The 24,469-nt window shown below is 54.8% G+C and overlaps 1 protein-coding gene across 2 annotated transcripts; it reads right to left on the bottom strand.

The window, feature by feature from the left end:
- Nucleotides 1-3,888: 3,888 nt before the first annotated feature.
- Nucleotides 3,889-24,403, bottom strand: PEDS1 (plasmanylethanolamine desaturase 1). 2 transcript variants are annotated; one of them, XM_027046722.2, is made up of 6 exons: nucleotides 24,162-24,403; nucleotides 16,300-16,419; nucleotides 9,687-9,778; nucleotides 8,402-8,546; nucleotides 6,882-7,094; nucleotides 3,889-4,966 (listed from the first exon to the last, which is right to left on the bottom strand). In XM_027046722.2, the coding sequence occupies exons 1-6, from the start codon at nucleotides 24,283-24,285 to the stop codon at nucleotides 4,845-4,847; spliced, it is 816 nt and encodes a 271-aa protein (XP_026902523.2). In that variant the 5' UTR covers nucleotides 24,286-24,403; the 3' UTR covers nucleotides 3,889-4,844. The 2 variants fall into 2 exon arrangements, with proteins under 2 accessions (XP_026902523.2, XP_026902525.2); XM_027046724.2 differs by lacking the exon at nucleotides 24,162-24,403 and adding an exon at nucleotides 20,748-20,865.
- Nucleotides 24,404-24,469: the final 66 nt, after the last annotated feature.

Below are 24,469 nucleotides of genomic sequence, written 5' to 3'. Positions count from 1 at the left end.
GAGTAAGAGAAATGCAAATTAAAACCACCTATCAGATTGGCAAAGAACAAAACACTTGATAACACACTGTGTTGGCAAGGGTGTGGGGAATCTGGCACTCTCAAAAGTTGTGAGTTTAGATGGGCAATTGGAAAGCAATTTGGCCTGAACTATCCAAATGTAACACAGACACCCGGGGCCCAACCATTCAGTTCCTAGGAATTAACCCCTCAGGGGTCTGCTGGCCCCGATGTGCAAAGACTCAGGTTCTCCCCTGCACATAACAGCAGTCTCGTATTACCCAAGACTGGAAACAACCTCAACGTGCAACAAAAGGCGAGTTAAAACATGAAAGTCCAATATGAAGTTGGAATGCTACACGGCTGTCAAAAAGAGGAAGGAAGTATTGATCTAACATTGTCTCCCAAATACGCTAAGTGAGAAAAGGTAAGGTGCCGAACTGTGTGTATAATGTTCTACTGATTGTGTGAAAGCAGGGGCCGGGCACGCCTCTCTGCCTGTTCAAGGGATTTGCGAGGGACTTGTTGAAGTATGGCTTCTGGGGAGGGAAACTGAGGGCTTGGAAAAACATGAGTGGGAACACGTTACTCTTCACTCTAGACCAGGAGTTGGTAGATTTTTTTTGTTTTTTTTTTGGTAAGGGGCCACATAAGTAAATATTTTAGGTTTTGAGGGCCATTTGGCTCTCAACTTTGCTGCTGTATTAGGCAATGTGCAAATGAATGGGTGTGGCTGCGTGCCAGTAAAACTTTACGGCCACACTGAAATTTGAACTTGATGTGTTAGGAAATACTCTTTTTTGCCCCCCAGCCACTTAAAAAAATGCTCCTGGGGCCATAGAATAACAAGTGGGCCAGCTTTGGCTCATGGGTGGCCATCAGTGGACCCCTGCTCTAGATCCTTCTGTTTGATTCTTAGTCTTTACCTTACGCATGCATTACCTATTAAAGAATAGTTTAAAGGGTAGCTTGAAGTTTTTTAGGTTTATCAAAAGGGGGCGGGGGTAAAGTTGGGGACAGGTGCCCCTCCAAGATCCCCTGGAAGAAGCAGCCAGCATAGAGGGGGATGCAGGGCATTCCCAGCCAAGCTGGAAATACACGTTTGCCCTGCATTGCTACCTGCCCCACTCCGCCACCAGATAGCAGCACAAAACCACCTAAAGGCAGGCCATCCCGCACCAGCTGGGAAGCTGAGGGCAGAAGTCAGCCCGTACACCTGTTTTATTTTGCCTACTATATATATTTTTTTAATATGTATTTTTGAGAGAGAGACAGAGACAGAGTGCAAGTGGGCGAGGGGCAGAGGGAGAGGGAGACACAGAATCAGAAGCAGGCTCCGGGCTCTGAGATGTCAGTACAGAGCCTGATGCGGGGCTTGAACTCACCAGCCATGAGATCGTGACCTGAGCTGAGGTTGAGGGCTTAATCAGCTGAGCCACCCTGGCGCCCTTGTCTACTGTATGTTTAAAAAATGGAGCCAACATCTTTAAAAATCTGGATTTCTGGCTCCTCTTTAATCAGCTGATGTGAGCAGCAGCTGCTCTCTGGGCCTGATGTCTCCAGGGCATCCCAGCCCTCTGTGTCAGCTGCTCTTTCTCATCCTGCTCTGTTGCTATTTTCTCGACGCGTTTCTCACTTGCCACCTGCCTCCTCACTTCCATCCCTCCACTGGGGCTACAGGCAGGTGTGAAAGCACAGGGGCTCTGGGTCAGATCAGGGCTCGGATTCCAGCCCTGCCACCTACTAGCTATGTGACCGTGGGCCTGTTACATGACCCCAGTGCCTCAGTTTCCTTATCTGCAAATGGGGCTAAGTGTCTTCACCTCTCAGATCCGATGTATGGAGCTCTCTGCAGTCCGGCAGGTGGTTAAGTGTTCAGCAGATATGAGCATTTCCCCCTGCCCAGCCCTCACAGGCACTTGTTTGCAACACCCATATCTCACAAATGACCCAACACAATCAGACCGGCCACTCCTTCTGGTTCTGAAGGTGTTTTCCCAGTCCCTGGGATTCAGGAGCAGCAAGACAAGTCTGTGTGTGAGGCCTGGCTCTGCCTTAGCAGCTGTGCCGTCTTGGGCAAGCCAGTTCACCTCTCTGGACTTAGGCTGTATTTTTGCTGGGCCAGGGTAATTAACACAGGTTGCTCGGCCTGGACAGTCTCCCCACCGGGGCTTGTGAACAGGAAACCAACTCTTGCAGCCCCAAGGCTGCTTATCTGACCCCTCCAGAGTTTGGCTGGCTGCCCCATCCACTGTAGACCTCCTTTGATAACACCTTACCTTTTCTTTTGGGAACCATCTCCCTCCTCTCATCCTGTGGCTTGGGAAGTGTTGTTCCCATCCCTGCAATTCCGGGTGAACCTGTTTCAAACCTGGCCAATCAGAACCACGAACCACCACAAGACACAATCTGTCCCAGTGGGAGCCTGGCCTGGGCTTCTGCTGCGGCCACTGGGCGGGGAAAATTTTCCACTGAGATTGCAGAGCTGGTCCAATCTCAAGTCTCAACTCAAGAGAAAAACGGAAGTAGATTGACCAAGGTCTGGTGAATCATGTGAACCCTTGGGTTCTGCCAAACCTTAAGTCAGTTATTAACTCAACTTTTCAGTTATTATAGGAGTTAATAAAAATGATTTTAGCTATTTTTACTTAAGCTATTTTGTCATTAATGAATTGAACTCTAATTCCCCTTCCTTTTGGGATCCCCTCGGACAGTCACAAATCAAGTCTAGTGGTGGGCATACTTTCAGGGCAAAGCTTTATCTGGGGCGCCTGGGTGGCTCAGCTGGTCAAGCGTCCAACTTCGGCTCAGGTCATGATCTCACGGCGGGGTTTCGAGCCCCGCGTCGGGCTCTGTGCTGACGGCTCGGGGCCTGGAGCCTGCTTCAGATTCTGTGTCTCTGTCTCTGTCTCTGCCCCTCTCCTACACATGCTCTCTCTCTCATAAATAAACATTAAAAAAAAGCTTTATCTGTGACCACTCTGAAGAGTATTTTACAATTTCTGTGTCCCTAACATCTTTTTCTTGCTAATATTGCAGAAACTATGAAGCTCAGGCTACATATTGATTGTAATGTTCACTACTGAATCTCAGTGCCTAGCACATGGGAGGTGCCTTGTAATTACTTGTTCAATGAGTAACTGAACAAGATATTTATCTAAAACGTCCAGTGTCTCCCAACTTCCTCAGCTTGTAAGGCTCCATATAACAAGTCCCGATTTTTCCAACCATATCTTCCACTTTCCCCTTGTTCACTCCAGTCCAGTCCCACTGTGTCCTAAAAACCTCAAACTTGTTCCTGCCTCGGGGCCTTTGCACTTTCTGTCCAGTCTGCCACCGCTTCCCTTAGTTGGCTCAATCTCCTACAGGTCTCAGGTCAGATGTCACTTTCTCAGACCCTCCCTGACCAATGCTGCCGAAGCAGCCCCACCCTGCTTTTCCAATGTGATTCAGTATTGTTTGATTTTCTTTACAAATCACCATCTGAATGTACATATGCATTTATTTATGTTTATTGTCTCTCAGGAGGTCAACTCCACCAGGGTAAGTCCTTGTCTGTTTGTTCAGTGCTGTGTCCCAGTGTCCAGGTCAGAGCCTGGCACACACCAGGCCAATAACATTTGCTGAAGGAATTCACTAATAGGGATCAGCCTTCATTACTCGATCATCATGACTTCCTGCAAGGCCATTCCTCACCCAATCATGGGTCCCCTCCAAACGTGTTTGGAGCACATGGCAACATTAATTCACTGTGTCCGGTGAAAAAACTCCCATTCTGAGCCCAAGGTTGGGGGAAGGGAGCTGGGAATGGGGTAGAGGTGGGGTCTTACTCTCCAGGATCCTTAACCACCCCCCCACCAGCCAACCAGGAAATACGAGGCAGCCGAGGTTAAGTAGACTCTTGCTGCTTTGTTATAAATATATTATGTACATCCAAAACGTGACATTAAAATATTACTCCGTGTTACAGAAAAGATATTAAGGCTTTCTATTATTTACATTAAACAAGCAAGCACCTTTAAAAAAAAAAAAAAAAAAACCAAAACAAAACAGCCCAATTCTTCCTTCTCTGACATTCCCCTAGCCAGAGGGGACACCGTGTCCCCTTCCAAATGACCAAGACCCATTGCAGGGGCTGCACTCTGTGAAGACATCCTCTGATTAGAAGTATCAGCTCTGGCTGGAATCACGTGGGCAGGTGGGGAACGGGCAGGGGAGAAGGGGTTCCAGACTTGGGCAGGGGATTCCTGCCTCTTCTGGCCGGCTGCCCTCAGACCCTTGCTCACTTTGCCATTCTTGGGTGCACAGGCTAGGCTGAAGGTGGTGCCTGGGGCTGTCCACCCACCCAGGTCTTCGGGGTCAGTTCACAGGGCCATGGCAGGGCAAATGCGCCGGGGACACTTAGGTGTGCCTGGGGGCTCCTAGACCACTGGGGACAAACGAGAGACAGAGAAGACGACTCAGTGGCCCCAACGCCAGCCACGCTGAAGGGCTGCCCAGTGGGGTGGGGGTGGGGGTGCTGTAGGAGCGTAGGGAGTGGGTGAGCTTCTCCTCTACCCACGGAATAGCTGGCAGGGCGGGGCTCCTTTTTCTGCAGAGTCAGGCTTGGAGACAGCAGCTCAGGTGGCTGGGGAGGGGCCAAGGAGAGAAAATGAAAAAAAGGAAATGAAAAATCAGTGGCTCAAGTATTCTGTGTCACGAGGGGTGGGCTGGGGGTGCCCGGGCCCAGCCCAGGAGGCATCCTCTCCATCTGGAGGGGCCAGCACGAGGAGGCTGGAATTTGGCAGATGGCTTCGGTTTAGGGGGCTAGGGAGGGTTGGCAACAAGGTGGCAGGCTCGGAGTAGTTATTTGATCTTCTGGGCCCATTTCATGTCATCGGCCCGAGGCTTCTCGCCGGTCAGCCCCTGGATGAGGTCTTCTAGGCGTCTCCAGAAGCCTATCTTCTCCAGAGGGTAGTTGAGCCAGCCTGCAGGGGGGAAACAGGGCACCAGGGCATTGAGTGGGAGAGCAGCAGTTGAGGAGACGGAGCAAAGTTGGCTTTGCCTGGGGCAGGAGCAACAGGGAGTGAGTCTGTAGAGGGACAAGGGCTGACCAAGGGGATGGGGACCTCCCACCAGTGGGCTTAGGGCTGCTCAGACATGCCTTTGTCCCCTCACTCGTTCACTTTCTTACCGAGTGCTTACTATATGCCAGGCACAGTGGCAGCATTTCTTATCACTGGGCTCCACTGCCACTTCTTCCAGGAAGCCTTCCTTGACCACATCACCCTCTTCTGTTTCTTTATATCCTTTATGATAACCTGTGGCCACTTCCCTGTTTTGTGTTGGTTTTTCTCCCCAACTCCCAACCACAGCATCTGCTCCAAAGAGCAGAACTCTGTTCTCCCTCTGTTGATCCCGAGTGTCTGGGATGGTGACTGGCACAAAGATGTTCAGTAAATATTACTTCCCATCTTATTTCATCTGTATGATAGCCTCCTACCCAAATAGTAGATACTCCCATTTTCCACATGAGAAGACGGGCTCAGAGAGGAGTCTCCCCGTTAGCGAGTGGCCAAACCAGGCCCGATCCTAGGCTTGGCTGAGCAGTTAACTGATCTCGGCAGCCTCAATTCCACCCCCTCCACCTGCTCTCAAAGAACATGACCTTAAGACATACGAAGAATATTTTCTGTGGTTCTCAGTTCTGTCTCCAGAAAGACAACGCACCTCTCTCCCCACAGAGACTAGTAGCCGCGACTTATCGAGCACTTATTATGTGCCAAGCACTTCACATCTGCCATAGCGCCCTTCACGCCCTGGCCCCGTGACAGTCCTAGGTAGGGTGGCGGCTGCAGCCCCACGCTGTGCGTGAGAACAAAGCACATCCAGGGAGGCTTGCTTCCTAAAGATTCACACGGAAGAGTGGAGAGCTGATCGTAAGCTGTAGCCTGACTCAGACACCCTTAATCTTGAAAGATGCCAGCTGACCCCAGAAAACCTGCTCAACTCACCTCACTTCTTTGGTACTGGTCCTGTAACTACTGATGGCAGGTGGGTTTCCTTCCTGTTCCTTGGTCTCACCAGGCGTGTTCCCGCCTCAGGGTCTTTGTACTTCCTACTCCCTTTGCCTGAACTGTTCTGTCATTATTTAGCTGCAGGGCCCTCCCACGCTTTTTTTTTTCTTCTTCCAGATTTCTGACTGCCTACCATGAACAGCTACACCCCGGCCTCCCTACTCCCTCTCTGCCCTTCACCCTGCTTCGCTTTCGCCAGAGCACTCCTCACGACTGCGCATTTGTCATCTCCCCTGCCCCCTGCCCCCAGTGCCCTTTGCTCCAGCCACACTGACCTCCTCGCTGTTCCTCAAACCAAGCAGGCCTGTGTGTTCCTCCTTCGGGGACTTCACACCCTCTGGTCTTCCTCCAGATCTGCGTTATGTTCTCCCTCAGCTCAACTGTCTCCTCGGTGCACTGACCACCTTATTTAAAGGGTAAAGTCCCCCATTTCCTTCTCCTCACCTACCAGCAGTTAGCATGGTTAAATGGAATGTCCCCTACTAGAATGTGAATACCATAGAGGCAGGGATTTTTGCCTGTTTGTTTCAGTGCTGGAGCCTCAGCCCAGGACGGCGCTTGGCACATAGTAGGTGCTCAACAAATATCTGCTGGATGGATGGATGGTTGAAATCACGACTCTAGGAGGTGGGAGTGGGGGAGGCGGTCTCTCTCGTGCTGCTGCGTCCTCAGCACCTACGCTTGGCACATGAATCTAAGAGCATGTTCCTGCAGGGCAAGGATGATATGACCTCCTCCTGTGACCTCTGCCCTCCTAACCCTGAGAATAGAGGCAGAGCTGGGGTGGGGGCAGGGCAGCCTCTTCCACGCCACCCTGGAGCCGCACCTGTGGTGATGCAGAAGTAGGTCTCGTGGGGTGAGACGTGGTGGATGCGATGGTGTTTGCGTGGCAGGATCACGTGCCAGTCCTGCAGGAGGGTGACCCAGCGTGGCAGCCCGAAGTACGTGTGCGACCACTTGTGGATCTGGTTGGTGAACGTGCCGAAGATGGTCAGGCAGAAGACAAAGCACTCCCAGGGGTACAGCTGCTCCAGCGCTTCTGCGGGGGGGGGGGGGGACAGGGTGTCGAGGCTGTCACGGGGGCAGGGCCACCACCAGCCTGGCCCCGGCTCCTCGCCCCTGGGCAGCTCCCTGGCCTCCTTCCACCCTCCCCCATGGTCTCAGGCAAGTTCAGACTCCCCTCTGGGCCTCAGGCTTCTCTTCTGCTCAGTGGGCAGATCGTACAGGAAGCACAAGAAATAGTTACGGGTGTGGGCTCCCGAGTCAGCCAGAGCTGGGTTCAGGTCCGTGCTCTGACATTTCTTGGCTACATGAGCTTGGGCCAGCGATTCTGCCTCTTTGAGTCTCAACTTCATCGTCACTAACACGGCAATAAGTCTTTGTCCAGGTTCCCAAAGGCAGAGCCTGAGACAAGGGTTCACGGGGGGGGAGGGGGGGGGAGGGTATCTTCTGTTCGGAAAATCATCTGAGGGAGTGGGGAAAGCAGGGGGTGAGCTAAACAATGATGGGTTTGGGGGAGTCTTGTCTCAGCCTGATCCTGGGGGCAGCTCTGGAGGGTTAATGGCTCCACAGAGTTGGTCCCACCCAGAAGTGAGAGGGCTGGTCTTCTGTCGGCTTTTCCTGTCCCTTTACGTTTGGCTTTAGGCTTATCCCAAGGGGAGACGTAGGACCCGCCCTGGCGGTTCCCAAAAGGGACAGCTGGGAGCCGTCAGCAGCCGCTGCTCGTGGCAACTGGGGGATGGGTGCACACGTGGGGAGGATCTGGGCAGCCACCATGGCACCACACCACAGACACCCACACCTCTACCCACCAAGGGGCTGCTCCAAGGACCAGCGACGTATCAAGTTGTTAGGACAAGACGCGGCCTGGCGGGAGTATTCAACCTCCCCTCCCCCGCCTTCTGCCCACCTGGCAGATGATGTAACTGAGGCTCTGACAGGTGAAATGACTTGCTTTGGGACAGGTTCCCTCCTTAAAATAGGGCAAAGATCAGAACTCAGAACTTCCTGAGTTCACTGCCCGTGTTGGCCCTACTCAGCCAGGGCAGCCAAGCCAGAAGCCCTGAGGGCCAGGCAGGTAATGCAGGTGAGCAAGCTGGTCCAGGTGTAGGACAGCAGGGAGGAGTGGGGACTGGGTAAAGGGGGCGGCCGCGGCTCAGCTCCCTCCCAGTGAAGCCAGAGGGGAACAAGGGCCCAGGATGGCCGGACTGGATTGTTCAAGAGAAGCTGGAAGCACAGATTTTTATGTCAAATGTGCCAATTTTACAGGATGATAACTAAAAGTTTTTTAAGGTAGTGAGGGGACCGTGTCCCCACAGCCCCCTGGCAGCTGGCAGGCACACTCACCTGGGCTCTGGGTGCGGAACTTGTAGGCCATGTTCAGCAGAGGCAGCAGTGTCACCAGGCAGTTGTCCCCATTGGTCTCGATGAAGTCGTGTCGCGTGATGGCTGTGGGGTCGATGTGATGCTCGCGGAAGGGTCGGATAAAAGCCTGGGGTGGAGGTGAGGGTGGGAGAAGGGGTACGTCCGACCAGTCAGCCTGTGGTGGCCAGCCTCTCTCCACCACTTGCTGCGCATACTGGACTCGGGCTTACCTCCTTGCCTTCAGGATGCCAGAACGCTCCGCCATCATACTGCTACAGAGCCCCCCCAACCTTCAGGGTCCTGCTCTAAGCTGCTCTAGCAGAAGGCAGTCAAAATGACTAGGTGGGGACCGCGGCACGGTACCGCCCCACTCTGGGCCTCAGTCTCCCCAGCAGGGGTGTGAGGGGAGTTGGGAGACCACCTCCACCCTTCTTCCCCACTCTAATACAGTTGAGGACACCCCTCACAGTGGCAGGCAGACCCCTCTATTTCTTCCCAGTGTCCAAGCCCCTCTTTCTGGTAACAGCCTCCCCCTCTTCCTCTTCTGTCGGTACATACTGTTCCGATGGGGCAGAACCTAAAGGTGAGCACGTGACCCTGGCCTGGCCAATCAGAGCATTCCGGCTTGCCCGCCATACTGACAGGGATGGGCACGTGACCTGAGCTGGGCCAATGGGAGAGTGCTATGGGACTTTGGCTGCAACTGTGGCAAAGGAGAGTTCTCTTTCCACTGAGGGGGCCGAGCTGGAAGGATGAAGGGAAAGCCTATGTGACAGGGAAGCCAACAGAGAGGAAAGCAGGGACAGACACAGAGAGAGACGGAGTCATGAGAGCATGGTCTGTCTGTCCTACTGGACCCAGCCACGCTTTCACTTGGCTCTCCTCTTGAAATTTTCGGGTACGCGGACCAGTACCTTTGTTTGGTTAAGGCTGTTTGTACCCAAACAGTGTGGCACAAGGTAAAAGTTCAACTAGAACGAATGGTGAGGTGCAACAGGGCTGGCAAAGGAGAATGAGCCGTGGTCCCCAAATTCAAGGGGTTCAAAGCTCTCTATCCCATGCTTGATGCTTTTGCTTCCAGAAAATTCCAGAAATCCCAGGATTTCTAGTCTGTTCTGGTCCTCGAGGAGACGCAGGGGGTCAGGCTGGAATGATGGCTTCTGCCTTTCAAACAGGGAAACGGGAAGCTCGGAGAGGAAGGGGGCTCACCCTGCATCAGATAGCCCAACCTGCTTCTGCAGGAGACGGGCTGGGTCAAGGTACTCACCTTCCCCACGATGGGCAGCTCCACGGAGCCCCAAGTGTCAGCTCCCCAGTGCACCAAGCCAGACAAGAAGTCAGCAATGAGAGCGCCTGCAACTGTGGACAAGAGGTGGGTGAGGTAGGGGACCAGGCAGGCGACAGTCCTGCCCACCCTTTGCCCCAAATCAGGGAGTCCCGCATTCATTCACTTGCTTGCTTGCTCACTCACTCGTTACGGGGGGGTGGTATCTCTTCTCTACTTGGGATGTTTTCCTCCCTGTGAACGGAGTCTCAGGTAGAGCACTCCTGTCCCTTTACTTGCTCTGCCCAGGGATATGTGGGGACTCATTTGTTTGGGGAGTCTGGAGGGAATCAAGGGGGCAGGCACAGATCAGCTCGACTTTTCCCTATCAGGAGCTGACTGGGCCCTTCTCTCTGACCCCCAATCACTCCACAGAGGGAGGCCCACTCTGCTCCAGTGCTGCCAGTGAATAGATGGAAATGTGCTTTTGGGGTCTGTCGTCAGAATCCCCTCAGGTGCAGGCAGTAGCCATGCCTTCCTCCCCAACCTAGCTTGTATCACAATAAATGTGGTAATTTGGCCTCTGGCGGCCTTTTCCTTGTTCTCAATGTGTTCAGAACTGGACTCCTGCAAAGACCCCAACACCATCCACTTGCTTGAAGGTTCGGTATAACAGGGGTTAAGAGCTGTTAGATCAGGAAATCCCAGCTGTCTCTCACTAGCTGTGTGACGTTGGGCATGATACTCAACCTCTCTGTGCCCCAGTTTCCTTTAGATAGATGGGAATGACGATTACAAAAAACAGTGGCTGCCATTTATTGAGCACCTTCAGTGCCAGACAAGTGCTTTACGTGTTTGATCTCAGTGGATTCTCACAATCCGGTTGAAGCTGGTACCCTCCTTATTCCCCCTTTGCAGGGGTGGAAACAGAGTCCTGGAGAACAGAAGTTTAACTGGACCAAGGTCACAAAGAGGGCAAGTGGCAGAGCTGGGGTCTTAACCTGCCTTGAGGTCCCAATCTAACACAGCAGGATGCACAACCACTCCTGCACACAGGGAAACTGAGGCAGAGTGGCTGACTGCTTGGGCGAGGTAACATCCCAGTGCTGCCCCCATCACTCTCCCTGCTCGCTGCATCTCAACCCTACTGGCTTACTGACGCCCTGTCCCTTGCATACCCTCACACGCCTCTGGGTCTCTCTCTGCATTTACTGTTCCCTCCGCCTGGAACATTCTTTCCCAGGGTATAGCACAATTCCCTCCCTCACTCCCTCCAGGTCTTTGTTCAAACATCCGTTGAGTGTTTGACATTATAACCACCCCCATCTTCCAGCGTTTCCTATTTCCCGTCTCCTTCCCAGTCCCTGGCACTTATTAGGGGTTCAGTAAATATTCCCTGAGTTAATCAGTATAAAGCTGTTAGCAGTCAAGCTGCTGTGGACATTCATACCCAAACCTGGAGGCGGACATATGCCATCATTTCTTCATAAAAATGCCAACTATTTATTTATTTATTTTTACTCAACATTTACTGAGCACTTATAGGTACCAGGCCCTGTGCCAGCCCCTTAAATGTTTTATCTCTTTTAATCCCTAAACTGTACCAAGGCCAGTTCTAAGCTGGTTACACATCTTATCTCCTTAATCATCCTAAGCATTTAATCCTTACAGATGAAAAGAATGATAATAATAAAAACAATATTAGAAAAACAATGTTTGTGACAGTGGTTAACATTTATGGGGTGCATCCTTTACGCCAGGCACTATGCCAAAGGTGTTAGACATGCATTATTGGAACATATAACTCTTCATACCTTAAATACGGGCTGTGCCCAGGGACTTTCTTCCAGGGAAGATACGGTGGGGAAGCGGGAGGAGAGTAACTTCAGAGGGGGAAACCTGACACTCCGCGGGCCAGGTGGTCAAGGTCAAGTACATGCCCTGGCTATGTGATGGAAATGGTGCTTTGCCTCTCAGCTCCTCCTCCCAGAAACATACAACGTGGTCTAAGAAAAGCATGAGACAAATTCCTGTAGCGAGGCATCCTGTGAAACGTCAGGGCTTGGGGCGCCTGGGGGGCTCCGTCGGCTGAGCATCCGACTTCGGCTCAGGTCGTGACCTCGCGGTTCGTGAGTTCGAGCCCCGCGTCGGGCTCTGTGCTGACAGCTCGGAGCCCGGAGCCTGCTTCGGATTCTGTCTCCCTCTCTCTCTGCCCCTCCCCTGCTCGCACTCTGTCTTTCTGTCTCTCTCTCAAAAATAAACATTAAAAAAAAAATTTAAAAAAGAAATATCAGGGCTCCTCAAAACTGTCAAGGTCCCCCAAAACAAGGAAAGTCTGAGACACTGTCATAGCCACAGGGAGCCTAAAGGAACCCGATAACTAATGTGAGTGGTATCCTCGAAAGGACCCTGGCACAGGAGAAGGACATTAGGTAGAAACTAAGGAAATCTGAATAAACCATGGTCTTTAATTTGTAATAATGTATCCATATTGGTATGTTGATTGTAACAAATGTATGACACTAATGTAAAATATAAGATGTTAACAACAGGGGGAACTGGGTGCATGGAGCCTACGGGAACTCTCTATACTCTTTTTTGTTCTAGTAAATAAAGTCTATTTCTGAAAAACTGCATCATCTTATTTCACGTCCATAGTTATGGGCCCCAACACATCCCGACTCTCCAGAGGAGAGTCCAGAGGAGGAATGAGACTCAGAGGGTAAGGGCAGTCAGGGCTGCTGACCGGCGGCCAGGGACTACTGTGAGGGCCATTCACAATGATGCTGTGTTCACGTCCAGGTCTGGGAAATGGGAACATTAATAATAGCACTTAACTTTACTTAAGTACAATCGATTAATAAGCTGGGCTAATACGTGTCAAGTGAGTCCCTGGGACATGGTAAGCGCTCCCAAATGTAGCTATAGTTAGTAGTTTAGGTGTTACCACCCTCTCCAGGCCTCAGTCTTATCATCTGTCAAATGACCTGGCCTTTTCAGGCTGCAGAGCAGGGAGGGATGTGTGCTTTGGACAGATGTCAGGAACGATTTCTTGGCGAGAAGAAACAACTTGCTCCTTGGGCTCTGTGACCCCCAGGCCTCTGCGAGTGGGGGTTTCTAGAGCAGTGACTCTGGGCCTCCGGGCCTGCTGCCTCAGGGGGCTTTAGTGGAGACAGGAGAGGCAAGCACACAGAGCTTCTGTGTCCTGGCGCAGGGGGCAGTGGCTAGAGCTGGCTCATCGTGAGGGCAGCTTTGGCCTGGTTAGCACCCCATGGTACCACAGGGTACAGGACAGGCGATGAGTCACCCCAGGCTACCCTGACTCACCGGGTGACCTTGGGATAGTCCTTGGGTCCCTTGGGGCCTTCACCTCGCCACAGGTTACCCAGCTGTGACTTCTTAGCTGCTGCCCACCTCAAGGCCTGGTGTGGAGACCGCGAGGGTGGACCGCGAGGGTGGGCTGCTGAAATCCCGCCTCTACCATCGTTCAGCACAGACTCCTCACCTGACCTGAGGCCGTGGGCCCTCCGACCTCATCACCAGTCTTTGCACTCCCCGGGCTCCCTTGCCCGGAACACCCTCCCCGCTCTGTCTGCCAGAAAACTCTTACTCAGCTCCTCAAGGGCCAACTCGTGGGCGCCCACGCTTTTCCTCCATTTTCCCCGGGTGCCGCTAACAGCTCAAGGCTCCCAGGGCCGTTCATTTGTTGGCTCTTTCATTCACGACAACTCTGTCCCTGTCAAGGTCACTAACGACCTCCATGTGGCCAGATCCGGTGGTCCCCTCGCTGCCCCGTCCTGCTGGCTCTGCTCAGCGGCTGCTGTCAGTTGAGCCTCAAGTCTTCTGGAGACACTCTCCCCTCCCGGCCTCTGCAGCCCCTCTGGCCGCCCCGGCTGGCTCTTCCTCCTCCCCCCCCCCCGGCATGGAAGCACTGGGGGCTCTCCGCCGGCCTCTGGGCTTCACACACCTCTTCTACTGCGAGGTCTCCCAGATTTCTATCTGTAGCCGCCTTCCTGGACTCCAGACTCGGATTTCCAACTTCCTGCTCGGCACCTTGCCCTGGCTCTCAGGCAGGCGGCTCGAGCATCTCGTCTCAAGCCGCCTCTTCAGGCCTCTGCCAATGGAAGCCCATCCCTTCCATCAAAGCCCGTGGGTCACCACTCACGGCCAGCGTGACAGGATGCTCTGGCCGCTCGCCTCGCACAGCTTACTGAGAACTTGAGGATCTTGCACCACCGCCGCTGCCCTCACCGGGTGTGGGCCAGCATCCCCGCCCCCATCCATCCCGCCTGCAGCCCCAGCTGATGTCAGCTCCCTACGGGACACTCCCCGGCGACTCCGCACGGCCCGTAGAATTAAACCCCAAGTCCAGACCAAGGCACTGCGCAATCTGCACCCTGTCTCTCTCAGCAGCCAGCAACTACCTCTCCTTTGATCAATTTTCCCCAGCCACGCTGGCCTCCCGCCTGTTCCCTGGGTGCATCCCAGCCTCTGGGACTTTGCACCTGCTGTTCCCTGCTGCCCCTCCCCAAGATATCTGCCTGGCCTCCTCCCTCACCTCCTTCAGGTCTGCGTGCGGATGTCATTTTTCCAGAAAGGCCTTCCCTGACGTCTCAACTCTTCCCTGGCTATTCTCTTATCTCGGTTTTGCTTCCCAGCATTGCATCATCTGTCTGTGTTTATCAACTGGGCACCTTTTCATGTTTCCGCCTTCCCTGGTTTCCAGGGCCTGCCAGGGGCACCAGGCTTCTGGAGAGATAGTGCTGGGCTAGAGGCAAGCTCCGCAGACTGGCACGGTGCCTCGCCTCCTGCATGTTAACACACAAATCAGGGTGGCTACTTAAATCAATTAGGGACTGTGCAAACACCACTATCAGGAGATGGTCTATTCTCATCAGCTCAGAGGCCAAGGCGTGGGATGGGGGAGCTGGTGTCCCATTCGGTGACCGGACGGCCAGAGCGCTCCCGAGCCAGGGCCTGGAGGCTCTGATCCCAACCAGGGAAGGAAGGTGGCGACGGCCTGGGACACCCATCCTCCTGCCTCACACAACACAGACGTGGGCTCAGACACACTGTCCTCCCAGTGCTAACCGGAGGCCCTACGGGCCCTGCTGGGGGAGTCTGTGGCTCTAGAGCTGGGCACGTCTGGATGTGTGATGCCGGACTCTGCTGGGCCAGCCGGCAAGTGGCCCGGCCTCTCAGGGGACGGCGGTCCCAACCTCCGCACTGGCTCGACACCAAGAGTTGAAAGTACTCCACGTGCAGCTTGGTGCATAGTGGACACCTGGGAAAGAATCCATTGCTAAAGAGACCACGGCGGTCTGAGCCCTCGCGAGTGGTTATGTCAGGTGGGGTCTCCTTCCCACCTCTGCTCAGTCGCTGGCCCCTCAGCAGCTACACACCTGTGTGAGGCCCTCACAACAGCCCGAGGAGGCAGTTGCCACAAGCAGCCTCGACTTACAGGTGTGGAAACAAGGCTCGGAGATGCAACAACCCTAGCCCCAAGGCAACACAGCCACAAGGCCGTAGAGCTGGGACTTGAACCCAGAGCCTGCATGCAGCCACCCCCAGAGGGGGCATCAGGGCTCACGCCGGCCACATTCCTGCCCCTGAATGTAGGGCTCTGACGCAGAGAGGCTGCAGGTGCACGGTCCCTCTCACCCCTGGGTAAGGGGGGGCGGGTGTGGCTCCTGAGGCGGGGCCCAGGCTCCCCAGCACCGGAGGGGTTAACTCCCTCTCCCCCAGCTGGCCCACCCCAACGCAGACCCAGATGGCCCAATTAGCCAGCCTGAGCACTATTGGCTTAGGCGGCCAGAGTGCTTTTAATGAGATTGTGGGAGCTGAACACGCAGGAAGGGCTGGGCGGACAGACCAAGGGCACAGCCGCCCCCCTCAGCCTGGGAGCCCGGAGCAGGGGAAGGGATGAGCGCCTGAGTTCAAGGGCAGAGGGGAGGCCGGTGCGCAGGCAGGAAGGAAGGGAGTCACCTCAGGACCTGGGAGTGGAGACGGTGAAAGGAGAGCTCTATTGTGCTTCTGGTTTGAGGTGTGATGCTGGACGGGCCCTTCTCTGAGCCTCAGTTTGCTCATCTGGAAAATGACAACAAGTGTAGCATCCACCTCCCAGGCTGTGGATGGGGGAGGACTGACCAATGGGAAACACTCAGCATGTGCTATAAGTTACAGCCTGCCCATTCATTCGTCTCCTGATGCCATAAATATTTATCAAGTACCTACCATGTGCCAGGCCTCGCACATGAGATTTGAGTGAAGGGAGACAGATACTAAACAAACAAATGTAGTGGACAACACAGTATGCTGAGGTGATGGTGTATGGCAGGGCTGTTACTTTTGAGGGATAATCAGGGAGAGCCTCCCCGAGGAGGTGACCTGTGAGACCTGGATGAGGAAGTGAACCAGGTAGGTGTCTGAAGGAAGAGAGTTCCAGGCAGAGGAACAGCATGTGCAAAGGCCCTGAGGTACGAGTGTGTCCAACAGTGCACGTGCACACCCAAGCACACACAGCCACACATGACTACACATGTACGCGAGCTGCCATCAGAGTGGGTCCCTGACTCCTGGGGAAACTGAGGCCGGCGGCGGGGCAATCGGTACTCACTGACACCCAGCATGACGAGGGGCGTGTGCTCCCAACGGGCCAGCAGCAGAAGGTGGACCAAGTTGTGGGCAATGAGGCTGAAGCACAAGATCACACAGCACCACTCCTGGAAGCGCTTGCCTGCAGGGAGAGGAGGCCAGAGGTGAGTGTGGGGCGGGTGGGGGAGGCCGAGGGATCGAGGACCAAAGCCAGGCAGAGCTGAACCCTGTAGGAGCTCTTCAGAGCTCAGGGAGTCTATGGTGCTAACCACAGGCTGAACTTAGGGACTGCCACGAAGAACGCCCACCCATTTCACAGACGATGTCACTAAAGGCCAGAGTAGGGGGAGAGTCTGCCCAAGGTACAGGCCCGTGAAGCCTGCCTTGAAGGGCCGATTCTTTGGCAGACAGGACCAGAACTTGTCTCCGGGACCTGGTGGGCTCTCCCCGGAGGCCCCAGAGGGAGCTTTAATGAGCTTTTTCAAACTGACATCATGGCATCACCTATCCCCTTTTATAGGTAATCATTCGGAAGTGGAGTCTTTAATCCCAGAGGATCAGATCCTGCCCGACTGCCATCCAGCAAGGCTCCAATGAGTCAGGAATTTAGGAGAAATGGGCCTTGGTTACCACGTGCAGGGCTCCTGCCAGGAGCAGGGGGTCTGGGAGCACAACACAGGAAAGAGGAGGTGCTCCCAAGCCCTGCAGCCACCAGGCAGGTGACGCGGAGCAGTAAGGTGGGCTGGGTGGGGGCCATGGGGTACTGGCTGCCCATGGATCCTCTGTCAAGTGTGGGCGTGGGGAGTGGTCGCTAACAGCCTGACCACTGCCAGCTGGGAGTGTGGGCCCAGGACGCCTGAACTTCTAACACCCAAGGGAAGCCAGGAATCAGAAGCGGTGTGTGAACTCTTTTTAAACTTCCTGCCGCGTGTTTTTAAAAGGCATGTGAGCTCAGACAAGCTGATTCACTCACTGCAGCTCCGTCTGAGGTGTCTGAACAGTCCAACACCGGAGGGATCAGCCAGATTAACTTGGTCCACGGCATCTCTGCAGCCAGAAAATAAGTCTGGGCGGCTGTCTGTATGTGGACAGGGAAGATGTCCAGGGCCTACTGGTAAGTGCAAAAAAGCAGCCATTTATGTGTGAAAAGAAAAGAAAGAAACTGTCTAGTCAAGACTGGCTTCCACTTATTCCTCTCGGAATTTAATATTCGTGAATGTGCTCCTCCACCAAAAATCTTTTCTTGTAATTGTAAATTAAAGTAAAAAATAAATGAATAAAAGGAAACGAAAACATCGCGTGGGTGACACAGAATGTGTTGCAGGTCCCCTGGGGATATTATTTTCCCAGGCAGCTGGTCCCAAGGGCATGGAAGCTCCTTAACGACAATAATTTTCTCATCATTAGTGTTTAACATCTACCGAGCAGTTGCTATATGCCAGGTACCTGCTGAGGTGATGCCGTTTTGCAGATGAGAGATCTGAGGGTCAGAGTGGCCCCGAGAAGTAGCAGAGGCTGCAAAGCTAGTCAGTTACAGACTCGGATCCTATGGCCAGGCAGGCCCCTGTGAGTGGTCAACAACTGAAGGGGGCCATGGCAGATAGAGAGGCTTCCTCCTGTGTCTGCTCTCCTCACCTGGAGCGACTCTGGCAATGCTCCTGCAGATCTCAACCTGGAACCTCCACCTCCAGGAGGCTATCCATGATGCTTCCTCTGACTCTCGGACTCCTCCAACATGGGGCCCATCCTGAGGGGCTGTCACTGCCCGAATGATGTCCCTCTTCCCCTACCCGCATGTGAATTCAGGAGGCCCAGGGCCATGTCTGGCTTGCTCACCAGGGCCCTGGCACACAGTTGGCACTCAATAAATGCCCGTGGAATAAACAAATTCCTATACGTCGTCTTAGAGGACAACTGCCAGACTTTGTCTCTGGGTGCTCGTCACCAAAGCACCTTAGAAGGAAATATCAGGTATTCCATTGCTCCTGTTAGGCATTCCATTGTCCCTCAGAGAGAGAGAAGGGCCTTACCCAGGATGTACCACAGCACACTGTGCCCTGGGCCAAAATCAGAACAGCTGCCCTCCCCTTGCCCCGTGAAAAGACCAAGGGTCGGAGGGGAGAAGGAACACGCCCAGGGTTGCATCCTCTTGGCCCCCACTTGTACAGATGAGGACACTCAAGTCCAGAGAGGGCAGGACCCCAGTGGTAGTCACACAGCAGCAGAAGTGGGCCCAGAACCCCTTGCATTCCACTTCTTCGTCAGGGACTGTTCCCCGTGGGCCCCATGACCCTGTTGCCCCAGCAGCCCCTACCTGGGGTCACTGTCATCTGGCCCAGCTGGCCCTTCCCCTTTCTGGTTCCTGTTTGCGGCCAGGGCCTGGGACTCAGAAGCAGAAGTCCGGAGGGGCATGTGGAAGGGGTAAGGAGAAGATGATTCTTCAATGCCGACCAACCTGCCTGACCCCCAGCCTGCAGGGACAGCAACGTGATCAAATAACAGTAACGGTGGCTGACACACACTGAGGCCTAGCACAGCTGGGGTGGTCGGGTGTGGCCCACATCAGGGATGTTGCAGGGAGCAGCTCCCTCCAGCATACTCAGCTCTCAGTTAAGAAAAACAAAAAACTAGCTACATTAAAAAAATAAATCATATAAAACTCCTAATTTCCTGCTTCCCTTGAGAACACAAGGCTCTGGGTACCACAGGCCTGAGCAGCAGCAGCTGCTCCCGTCAGATGGGGCAGGGGTTCCTGGTTCAGCCCAGTCTCCTTCCCTCCCTGTGGCCTCACATTGGGTGGCTTCCTGCAGTCACCTGCATTGAGCCTGAGACAGTCTCTCTCTCGTTCAAGTCTCAGTCCTTCCAGGAAGGAACTATGTGATTTCAGTTCGCAGACGAGGAAACTGAGGCTCAGTGGGTGAAAATGAGGAGCTGGGTTTGGATCCTGAGCTTGTCAACGGGACATGTTAGCTTGGATGTTCTAAAGACAGCCCGGCTCTCTTCCCATGCCTTCGAGAACGTCCCTGAAGTCTGAATATTTTCCCTTCTAGACCCCATCTATCTTTGGCTTCTGGGATCTGGATCCTTCGCAGACCAAGTGCTTCAACTTTGATTCATAAGAAGTACATCTATCATAAAAGCAGTCTTCATTGAGCACCTACTATGTGCCAGGTACAATGTCAGGATGAGCTCAGCCAGCCCTTCCCATACACTGTGGGCTGGGGACCACTTGCCCTGTCTTTCACAGGGAGAAACTAGGCCTGAGTGATGAAACGACTTTTCCAAAGTCACAGCATGGACCGTCAGCCTGGCAGGGCCTATAGGGTCAGGTGGTCTAAGTGGTGTCACTTTACAGATGGGCAGACTGAGGCCCAGGGAGAGAAGGTCTCTGCTCAGGACATAAGAGCTTGGGCCACCTCTGGCAGAGAGCTGGGCCTTGTTTTCCTGAGCCAGCCTCTGGCCTGGCCAGGGTCCATGATCTGGGCTGAGTTATGGCAGTGAATGCTTGTTGGCCTGGGGAGGAGATTGGGCCTATGTGTGGTGGCTGTAGGGCTTGGGAGGAGCAGGGAAGGCCAGGCGCCAGGCCTCGGCCATCTTTGCTTTCCTGGGGGCAGGCCACGGCAGCTACGGGCTTGGCATCGGGCCCGACTCTTCCAGTTTCAGTCAGAGAAGCCCTGAATAATCTGCACTTCTGATGCCCCTTGGCCTCAGGGAGGTGGGGGCACAGGAGATAGAAGGCAGGGAGGGACCAGAGAGAGGCAGAGGAAGAGGGACAGAGAGACAGAGACGAGACCGAAGACGAATCAGAGACACAGAGAAATGAGAAACAGAGAGAAACAGAGTCACGGAGAGATTATGGGAAGACAAAGAGAAAAAAAGAGAAAGAACAAGGCCAGAGGGGAGAGACAAAGAAATAGAAAAAGAACAAGACAGAGGAAAACAGAGACAAAGCTCAGCCCAGGGTGGCAGGGACCAGGCCTCGCCAGGGAAAGGGCCCCAGGTCTCTGGCTTCAGTCAGGCCCACGTGGGGGGACTGAATCTTTCCTCTGACCCTAAGCTAAGAGACCCTTGTGTCCCCCAGGGCCACAGGCACCTGTACTTAGCCAGGGTGGCTTGAACAGCTGGCTCCAGTGACCCCTCAGGATCAACCTCTGGAGCCCGGGGCACCTGAGAAGTGGCACACATATAGGCAGGTTTCAGCTGGCACCTGCCGGGAAGCTGGACACCTGCCTTACCTGCGGGCTTGCCCACGAGGCCTGCGAGCCCACCAGGTCCTCCACAAATCCCAGCACAGGGCAGGCTGCTGCCGTAAAACCCAAACCCGGAGTGCAGGGGGCTCGTGGGATCCGCAGGCCCGGGCCTCCGCACCCTGGCCAGACCCTCGGGGCCCACGGGGTACGGCTGAGGCTGCCTCCCTCCTTGGGCCCTGCTGCTCCCACCACCCAATGCCGCCTCGATTAGACTACTCACAGCTCCCCGCGGACACTAGGCCCACTCTCTCTGCCAGCGGCCCTGCACGCATGCTGTTCCACTGACCTGGAACATTGGTCCCCCTCCTGCACACCCACCCCGGGGCTGGCTCACTCCCACAGTGAAGATTAAGAACACGGAACCTAGAACGCCCCCCTTCTTCCACCAGTGTTCTGGTTCTGCTGCTAACGGGCTATGGGGCTCCGGGCAAGTCCCTACTCTTTGCTAAGCCTCCGGAAATGTCTTCAAGTGGGACAGGGTATCCCTGAAGTGACAGCACTTCAGGCAAATCAAACATAAGCCGTCCCCGGGCTTGCTGACCTGGCCCTCTGCTAGGGGCAAATGCAAGCCTAATCCCAAGCAGGACAAGCATTAGGAAGAACACCTTTGGGGGGTGGGCGATGAGGAGGTGATGGGGTCCTCGGTTTCCTCCCCTGAAAAATGGGGTTAGTACTGAGGGTGTGCCCCAGACGGTTGTACTAAGTGTGAAATGAGCATGTGAAGAAAATGTCCAGCACAGCCAGTGCTCAAGAATGTCAGCTATGTCAACTGCCTTCTCATGGCTGCCGACTGTCACAGTACCAATCCACTTCTGGCCCCAGGAATCTCAAGAATTCAGTCCTGGAACCCAGAAGCTTCTCCTACACTCCCCTTGCTCATTTTGCTCCAGCCCATGGGACTCCTACCATGCAGTCCCACAAACACTCCAGGCGTGCTCCCCTCAGGGCCTTTGCACTTGCTGGGTCCCTGATCTGGACCATCCTTCCTCAAATATCTTCAGGTCTCTGTTCAAGTATTACTCACTCAGTGAAGTCTTAACTGCCCCCTCTCTGAAATGTTATTGCCCCCAATATTTTACTTCCCCCTTTTCTGCTCTATATTTGCTCCATAATGTTTGCCACCACTGGGCAAGTGGGCTATTTTCCTTATTTACTGGGTTTAGTAAAATGCCACCTTTTTTTTTTCCCGGTCTTGTTCACTGCTTTGCCCCTGGGGCCTAGAACAGGGACTGGGACAAAGATGCTCCCTATGTGTTGAGGCTGGTCCCTCATTTTGTAAGTCAGGTCCAGAGAGGTCAAGGTACTTCCCCCAAGCCCAGCAGGAAAGGGACAGGGAGGTGGAGGCCTATGAAATTTGGAGAAACCAGTCTGATCAGTCTCTCACTCCTCTCTCCTCACTGCCTGGCTTCCTCTCTGCTCCAGGTCAGGAGGAGATAAGGCCTTGACTGAAGGTTTGGGGCACCCGGAGGCTGCCTGCAATCTCAGATCCCTCCGGGGCTGTTCTTCAGAGGGTGAAGGGCATTTGGGGAAATCAGACCCAAACGGCAGTCCCTTGGGGAAGCTCAGGATGCCGGGGTATGATTTGGTTGAAAGTGGGTAGGGTTTACTCAGGTGGGGAGAGCTGGACACCAAAGGAGGAGGCCTTTAAATCCTTACCCTCGATTCTCATGTGGTGAGTCTGAGGGCCAGAGAGGAGAGACAGCTGACTCCGAAACTCACAGGAAAGGCCAGACTACTGGGTTAGCAATAGGGAGTGCCCACTGCAAGCCAGGTGCTGCTCAAAGTTTGATCTCAGGGAGCCTGGGTGGCTCAGTCAGTTGAGCGTCTGACTTCAGCTCGGGTCATGATCTCACAGTTCCTGAGTTTGAGCCCTGTGTCGGGCTCTGTGCTGACAGTGCAGAGCCTGCCTGGGCTTCTCTCTCTCTCCCTCTCCCCAACCTGTTCTCTCTCAAAATAAATAAATAAACTTAAAAAAAAAAAAAAAAAAAACAACAGGTGGATGATCTCATTTTGTCTTCCCCCAAACACCAAGGGGCAGATAAATTTTACTTTGTATCCATTTTTTAGAGGTGAGGAAACTGAGGCTCAGAGAGAGAAAGTGGCTTGGTCCAGGTCACACAGCTAAAGAAGCAGCCAGGATGCCACGTCCAGTCTGTCCCAGGACGCGCAGGCGGTTTCAAGTCCATAGGCTAGGCGCTCTAGGAACAGGCTAAAGAAACCACGGCATCATGGACCAGGTGCCCAAGTCAGGTTCCAAAAAATCACTCCCAGAGCATGGCACTGCAAGTCTAGAGCGGCCTCTGTGACCTAGGACTCAACAAGAAAGCCAACGGCCCAAGGTCACACAGCCAGTGATGGCAGAGATGGTCTGCAAACCCAGGCCAGTCAGAGTAGAAAGCCAAAGGTGGTAGTGGACCCATGCCCACGCCAGGCAAGGGCTGTGCGTGGTGGCTGTCCCCTGGCGAAAGGAAAGATGTCAGAATGTTTGACAAACAAAGCTTGGTGTGATGGCGACATTCAGGCGGAGGGGCCTCCTGCGGCTCCTAGTCACCTGACTCTGGAGTTGATGGCACTTCCTTAACCCCTGGGGACAGAGTGCCCAGGCAATGAGATTCCCCGGGCTCTTCTGGAAGTCCGAGGAGGGTGGGGGAGCTGGTGCTCACTGGAGCATTTAAGTGGCAGGCACAGTAGGAAGGAGCCAGGGACCTTGGTCTGAGGGCTGAATGGGGGGGGGGGGGGGGCCAAGGGTCTGGAAACTGTGGTCTGGTTTGGGGAAAGGGAGGGCTCCAGCCCCAAGTCCTAAAGGGAGGGGGCTAATATATGCAATGGAAAAGGAGCAAGGGCTGGACTTGGGGCTTGCGCAGGGGAGGGGCTGAAACTGGAAGATTTGCCATGCCCTCACCACCTGGGATTCTGGAATACAGCGAAGGCTGAGGCCCCTCTCTGCGGGAGGTGGGGAGGGGGGGAGCGGGGTGGTCTGTGGCCACTGAAGCTGTAACTAGAACAGAGCTTGGGGGAAGGGCGGCGTCGGGGATGCTAGGAAGCCTGGACCCCATGCGCTGAGGTTCTAGAGCAGAGAGGCTGATGTGCCCAGATTTGGGGGGGGGGGGGGTGAGGTCACTGTTTGCAGCCCAGGGCCCTGGCTGGGGCACAACTAGGGCCCTAGTGTGTGCATTCCGGATCTAGGGAACGTGGAATGGGATGTGACTTTTAGGAGGCCGGGGGCAGTGCATGCAGCTGAAGGGCTGCGTCCGGCTTGGACAGGGTCCTGGGATGGGGGTCCTTACTAAGTCTTGGGGCGCTCTTTGCAGCCTCGGGTGCTCTGAGGCTAGGATCCGGATCGAGGGGTGCGATGGGAGCTCTGTATGCGGCCCGGGGAGCTGATGTGGCAGTTCCTTGATACAGGCACTGTACGTTCATCTAGAAAGCCCCGTGGCTGGGGCTGTGGCTTGATCTTGGAAGGGGCGCTGGGGTGGGGTCCCCGGACTTGGGGGCGCTATTTGCAAGTTTAGAAGCAGAGGCTGGAGTTCTGCATCGGGGCCTGAGGCTGGGGTTCCCACCTAGGGAACCCGGGATCGCTGTCCGTAGCCCGGGCTAGTGACTGCAGGCCCGGAGGGGGGCCCGGAGGTCCTACCTGGAGAGTAAAGCGCGGCCAGTTCGCGGGCCCCGGCGTGCTGCGCGCCCCAGCGCCGGCAATACGCCGCCTCGTCCTCATCGAGCTCCGGCTGCTGATCGGGCCCGTCCTCGGCGCCCGCCATGGCCACTCGACCGGCCCGCCCGGTGCGCTCAGCTAGCGGCGGCGGCGGCGGCGGCGGCAGGGCCGCGGAACCGCGGCGAGATCACGCCGCCCAATGACCGCCCAGCGCCGGGCGCGGCGGCGGCGCCGGCGGGGGCCTCGCCCGGCCGCGCGTCACAGCCAATCGGGGACCGCGCCGGGGCCGC

This window comes from Acinonyx jubatus, chromosome A3 (assembly GCF_027475565.1).
Source record: "Acinonyx jubatus isolate Ajub_Pintada_27869175 chromosome A3, VMU_Ajub_asm_v1.0, whole genome shotgun sequence".
NCBI lineage: Eukaryota > Metazoa > Chordata > Mammalia > Carnivora > Felidae > Acinonyx > Acinonyx jubatus.
This window is presented reverse-complemented; position numbering and strand designations above follow the sequence as displayed.